The sequence below is a fragment of the Helianthus annuus genome, chromosome 10 (genome assembly GCF_002127325.2).
Source record: "Helianthus annuus cultivar XRQ/B chromosome 10, HanXRQr2.0-SUNRISE, whole genome shotgun sequence".
Classification (NCBI taxonomy): Eukaryota; Viridiplantae; Streptophyta; class Magnoliopsida; order Asterales; family Asteraceae; genus Helianthus; species Helianthus annuus.
Window position 1 is genome coordinate 48,283,345 of NC_035442.2, and position 6,505 is coordinate 48,289,849.

Below are 6,505 nucleotides of genomic sequence, written 5' to 3' on the forward strand. Positions count from 1 at the left end.
TAATCTTTTTCCTACCGAATTGCTGCCCGATTTCAGTTAGATCTTGTGTTTATAGTTGACAATCTCAATTATTAAACATGGGCAAGGTAGATTGTGACCTGATTTGACCGATATCATGTATTATTTGAACTGTCGGCGATGTTATGTGCATAAACGTAGTTTTAGGGTTCTTAACTGTTAAATCTGAACAAGAAAACCAACATATGTTGTCAATTCATAGTGTAGATCTTGAATTTGTGTATTGATTGTAACAGATCTGAGTAGATTCATGTTTGATGATGAACTGTTACTACATACTTAGATCTAGGATGTTTGAGAGGGCAAAAATTAAATCAAAACATAACCCTATTGTCGGAATCATCAGATTAACAAGTTAACATGTTCAATTTAATCATCTAACGAATTTTGAATGTTTGTCTGTGATTTCACCCCAAACTGAGAGTTAGGTGATTTCGCTCCTAAGTATCATTTCTGATTTCGCTTCTAAGTCACCTAATGTGATTCCGCTCCAATATGCATTAGCTGATTCCGCTTCTAAGTGTCAACCTGATTTCGCTTCTGAGTGTTATGTGATTTCGCTCCAAATCAATTAGGGTGATTTTGCTTGTAATTTTTTTGTCATTACATGTGTTTTCACTTGTAATTGTTTTGATGCTGAAATTTTCTATGTGTGGACTCATTGTATGTTGTGTTGCTTGCAAGGTTCAAATATGGTATTTGATCCACTTCACAACAGTTGTTGTGACTTGGATGTGAAGAAAAATACAGAGTTGGCAAAGTTCAGCAGTATCTTGGAGTTCATGGGTAGAATCCCTATTCAAAAAGCTTTGACTGATCAACGTCCATTGTACAAGTCACATATTAAACGTTTTTGGAAGCATTCAACGTATGATGAAGCAAACAAAGCAATTCATTCAATTGTGAAGGTGCATAATGAACAGAAGGAAATTGTTATTACTGAGGCACTCATTCGTGAGGTTGTGAATTTTCCGGACGATGCAGACTCGCCAAAAAAATTTCCAGAACGGATGGTCAAGGGTTGTATGCTCAGGATGGGATATGTGGGTGCATTAAATGTTGGAAATTATTTGAAGTCGAAGTTCCAGAAACCCTACAAGTTTATTATTCATTGTATATTGATGTCACTTAGTCATACCAAGGGAGGGTACGATACAATGCGCGATTATCTGATGAACATGGTCACTGTGTTAGTTCTGAACAAGAAATATAATTTCTCGCATATTGTCTTTCATTATATGGCCGAGAATATTACTACAAAGAGTCGGACTTGGACTTATCCAAGATTTGTGCAGATGCTGATCGATCATGCATATCCAGAGATTGAACGTGATTTGAAGAATGATTTGTTAGTTCAATCACACATGAGCAACGATTCTCTAAAGCAGCTTGCTAGATATCACCCAAACCACCCTGAACCAAAGGTAGTAGCAGAATTCTTTGGATTTATAAAGGATGCGAATTATGTTATCCTGATCCAGTCGATCATCAAAACTGGAGGAATGGAGAAGAAATGAAGGAAGCAGCTTGCGTTGATGAGCTTAAGACTCCTGAGGAGTTCAAAACCACCCGAAATGACTGGTTTGTCAAAGAAACGAGGAGGAGAGGCAAGAAGGTTACCCCTAAATCACAGGAGGGTGAGGGGTCTTCATCATAGCCAAAGAAAAAGCAAAAGAAAGTGGCTAAGACGTTATTGATTGATGAGCCGGAGGTTGAAGAGCTGGTGGTTACTGTGGAAGAAGATCCGTATGCTGATATTGATCAAGTGATGTTAAATGTTGATGATTTAGTGTCTGAGCAAGCAGCTAATGTGGAAGCTGAGAAAGAGAAGGTCATTGATGATGTTGAAGGTGTTGATGTCAATAAAAGTACAACAAGTTCTTCGAGTTCTTCTGATGAAGAAATAGATGAGACTGAACGTCTAAGAAGAATTCAAGAAGCTACAGAGAAAGAGAAACAATTAAGGAAGAGGAGACAGGAGAAAGATGATGCTACATACATTCCATCTCCTGAGCATGTTTCTGAATCACAATCACCTTCAAGCGGCAAAAAGAAAGCAGGTGCAAAGAAAAGAATTGTATCTCCAAAAATAAAGAAAGTTACTACAAAGATTACAAAGCCCAAGATTGTTTTGAAGAAGAAGACAGCCAAAGAACCCAGTAAACCATCAACACCATCACCTGAACCTAAACCAATACAATCACCATCGCAACCAACACCTCCACAACAACCTTCACCACCAAAACAACCTACACCACTGAGACAACCTTCACCATTACATCTTTCACCACCACATCTCTCACCACCACAACAACAAACCTTATTCACATCTCAAGAAATATTTCATACACCACCACTCACTCAAATTCAACTAACTCCTGGTTCTTCTGGTCTCAAAGGTCTTCATATTCCTCCAGATAATCTTGAAGATATTGGAGATTTTGGCTTTGCAAATGATGAACAAGTAAAGAAGTCAGAAAAGAAGATGGATGATGTGATGAATGAAAACAAAGTAGTTGCAGCTGAAAGTAAGAAGGTAGCTAATAGAGAAAAGATTCTCGAAATGCGTGTGAAGCGATTAGAGTCTGATAACAAAGCTTTACTGAAGAAGATTGATACAGATCAGACTGAGATTGACTTTCTGAAAGTGCGAGTGTGCAGAGTTGGAAGAAGAGAAGGCTCACAGAGATGAGCAGAACAAGTATTTTGAGATGAAAAACAAAGAGCTTGAGGCTGCTAAGGCTTTGAAAGAGCATGAGTTCTATATGTTGAACAAAGTGGTTGAGAATATGCTTGGAACGTCGATTGAACAGTGGTTCGGAGAGACTAAAGTTGAAGAGCATAGGGCAAAACGCCAAGCTGAGATTGATGAACAGATGAAAGATAAGGGAAAGGGTGCTGAAAGTAGTGTGGCAATTGTTCCATCCTTAGTAATTGAAAAACCAGTTCCTATATCTTCCGTATCAACAATTTTTGAAGAACCTGTAACACTGGAAGATCTTGCTGCTGATGACGATGAAGAAGATGATCAGGAGGATGACGATGAAGAGGGTAATGAAGAAGATGGTGATGAAGAAGAGGATGATGACGATGATGAGAAAGTATTTTCTGCTAGCAGTCATGGTTCTGATAATGACGATGACGATGCTCAAGGTGGTATGGGAATTAAAGTAACTGAAGCTTCCAATGAAAGAACTGTTGATGATTATCTGAATGCTTCTGTGAATGAAGAGTCAAGGGGAGCTGAAGGAAAGGGGGAGTCTGGTGATGCTCAAAATGTTGAACATATTGAAAAGTTAGTTTTGAGATTGGAAACTAATAGGGAAGAAGGTGAACACTTTCATACATATACCTTGAAAAGATTAAAGAAATGACACGTATGGTGGATCCTGACTTCAAATTTGATTTTGAGGAAGAACTAAATGCATTCAACATCAACCACTAACCTGAATACGAGTATAAGTATGTAGAGGATGCTGATATGTACGACAGGGTTGAGGTTGAGGATTGCACAGATGATGAGAGTGTAAGTGAAGATACCTCTCAGTATCCTACGCTGATGGAGTTCTTTACTGAAGAGAATAGAAACGAATTGAGAAGAAAAGTCGCTGAGATCTTAAAAGACAAAAATTTCGATGGTACTCCGAAGGTTATGCAAAAAGAAGAACGGCAGAAATGGTTTAAAGACAGTCACGAGAGAAAATTCAAAAGGCCGTTGAAGTTCTATCAGAGAGATCGAAACATTTCACTAGGTGACATCATTAGCTGGGGTTTCCTGCCTCATGTTAATGCATATGCGATCAGAAGGGAGTTTGGAGTGCAGTACTTAAAACGTCTATATGATATAATGTCATTACCATGGTGGGATGTTGAGGAGCTGTCGAAAGTAAGAACTTTAGGGTGTCCAGTACGCAAGAATGATGTTGCAATGTGGGGGTACATAAAGTTTGAATCATTGAAGGATTTTAGACACTGGAAGCCGCATTACCCAAAGAGAGTGCAGAGGGTAGATCCGGTAACAGGGGTTGAAGAAACTATTCTTAATGTTAAAAAGCCGAAGACGATGAAAAATATACCAGTGCGCCTAAGATGGAGCAGGATTTCTATAAAGGCTTCTTGGGCTGGGTATACAGTTGCATCTCCACTGAGGCTATCATTACTTATCGAGCTGGAAGTGAGATTAGAGTGATACATGTTTATGACCCGATGTGGTTAGTCAATTGCTCGGCCAAAGATATTGAATGTCTATTCATCAACAAGATCCATTTTCAGTCTGAAGATCGTGAGCAAGCTATGCAGTTTCAACAAGTTGTATCTATTTGTTTTCAGAAAGGCATTAATTCTGAAAATAAATGGAATTCTAAATGGTGGAAGCTTGAAGAAAAGGAAACAAAGAAAGCTGAGCGTGAACGCAAAAAGCTGGAAGCAAACAGAGGCAAATGGAAGAAGCAACAGGCTGAAGAGAATAAGAGAAAGAAGAAAGAGAATGACAGAGTGAGGAATTTGCGTAGGAGGAAGCCTAAGTCAAGGGAAGAAACGTTCAAGTAACTCTGAAGACCCGAAGACAAGACTGAGACTGCGGCTGTATCCAAGGAGGAGTTTGTTGGTGCACGAATGTCTAAAGCCTGCGTCTTAGTCTTAGTCAAGCTTGTATAGGGTCTAGGGGTCAAATGTGTCAAGAATGTATAGTGTAGGGGTTGGAAATGTAATTTTATGTGTTAATGTCCTGATTCCGCTCCTAATGACATTATGTCATTTGGAGCGAAATCACAAAGTGGTGATTCCGCCCGAAATGACACGATGTCATTTGGAGCGGAATCAGACCCCTATATATAGTGTTTGTGTTTTCTCATTTTAAAACTGAATGTCGACCGTGTAGCCGAACTGTTGCCGAATTTTTCTGAGAAGTATTAATGAGAAAACGTGTTTAAAGTAATCAACATTCTGTTTCTACTCCATTCTACTTTGATTCAAGCTGTTTGTGTAAGTCCGCTGCATAAACAGTGGTGTTTAGCTCTGATTGACTCAATTGATCGTCAATAACGATCCTACAATTCACGTAACTGGAGAATATGTATCAAAGTAATCTAAACCTTCTCGTTGTTTATATCCTTTGATCACCAACCTTGCTTTGTACTTATCGATGGTTCCATCTGGTTTCATCTTCTTCTTGAAGATCCATCGATATCCTAGTGGTTTACATCCTTGAGGAAGATCCACTAGTTCCCATGCATGATTCTGTAAGATAGAGTCTATCTCACTTTTGATTGCCTCCCTCCACTGAGGTCCTTCTGAGGAATGCACCACTTGTTGGTACGTTTGAGGTTCATCTTCTACCATATAGGTAAGAAACTCAGGACCAAAGGATTTTTTAGTCCTTTGTCGTTTACTTTTCCTGATTTCAACTTCCTCATTCTTAGATTGTTCTCGAGGTTCATCGTTTTCAACTTCACCCTCGGGAACAATTTCCTCAACCGGTCTAGAAGAACTCGGTTCACTTCTATCTAAGCATGGGAACACATGTCAAAACCATGTTGCATCCTTAGATTCGATTATGGTGCCTTTGCACATTCCAGGGTTCTTGGAATCATGCACAATAAAACGATAAGGACCATAAGGACGGGTGTATCCTATAAGTACACAATCCACCGTTTTGGGACCTATTAGTAAGCGCTTAGGTGGTGTGACCACCACCTTAGCTAGACACCCCCACACTTTCAAGGATTTATATGGTGCTTTTTTTCCCGTCCATAATTCGTATGGCGTTACATTCTTTTTCTTATTGGGTATCATGTTCAACACATAATTTGCCGATAAGATTGCTTCCCCTACATGTTTTGGTTTACACCAGAACTTATCATCATGGCATTCATCATTTCTTTCAAAGGTACGATTTTTCTGTTCCGCTATGCCATTTGATTGAGGGTAGTAAGGAGCAGTGAGTTCGTGGATGATTCCACTTTTTGCACATACGTCAATAAAAGGTGAAACATATTCACCTCCTCGATCGCTCCTTACAATTTTGATTTTCCGATTTAGTTGATTCTCAACTTCGGCTTTGAACAAGATAAACTTGTCAATAGCCTCGTCCTTACTCTTAAGTAAGTACACATAGAAATACCTTGTACTATCATCAATAAACGTGATGAAGTACTTGTTCCCACCACGAGTAGGAATTGCTTTTAGATCACACACATCAGTGTGGATCATCTCGAGGGGTTCGGTGATTCGTTCAACCTTTTTGAATGACGATTTTGTTTGTTTTGCTTTTACGCAAGTTTCACATTTATTAATTGAGTCGATATCGAATGTTGGTATGCAATCAAGTTTGATTAAACGACGAATGGAATTATAATTTACATGACCTAGTCTACCATGCCAAAGATTAGAAGACACAATCAAGTAAGTAGAACTAGTAGCGTTTTCTTTCATTGCATTCACGACAATTACATTTAGTTTAAACATTCCATTTAGGGCATAGCCCTTA

At 38.9% G+C, this 6,505-nt stretch overlaps 1 protein-coding gene across 1 annotated transcript; it reads left to right on the forward strand.

Moving 5' to 3' along the window:
* The first annotated feature begins 1,531 nt into the window (after positions 1–1,531).
* Positions 1,532–2,710, forward strand: LOC110881573 (serine/arginine repetitive matrix protein 1-like). The gene is made up of 2 exons (XM_022129789.1): positions 1,532–1,633; positions 1,676–2,710. The coding sequence occupies exons 1-2, from the start codon at positions 1,532–1,534 to the stop codon at positions 2,708–2,710; spliced, it is 1,137 nt and encodes a 378-aa protein (XP_021985481.1).
* The last annotated feature ends 3,795 nt before the right edge of the window (positions 2,711–6,505 follow it).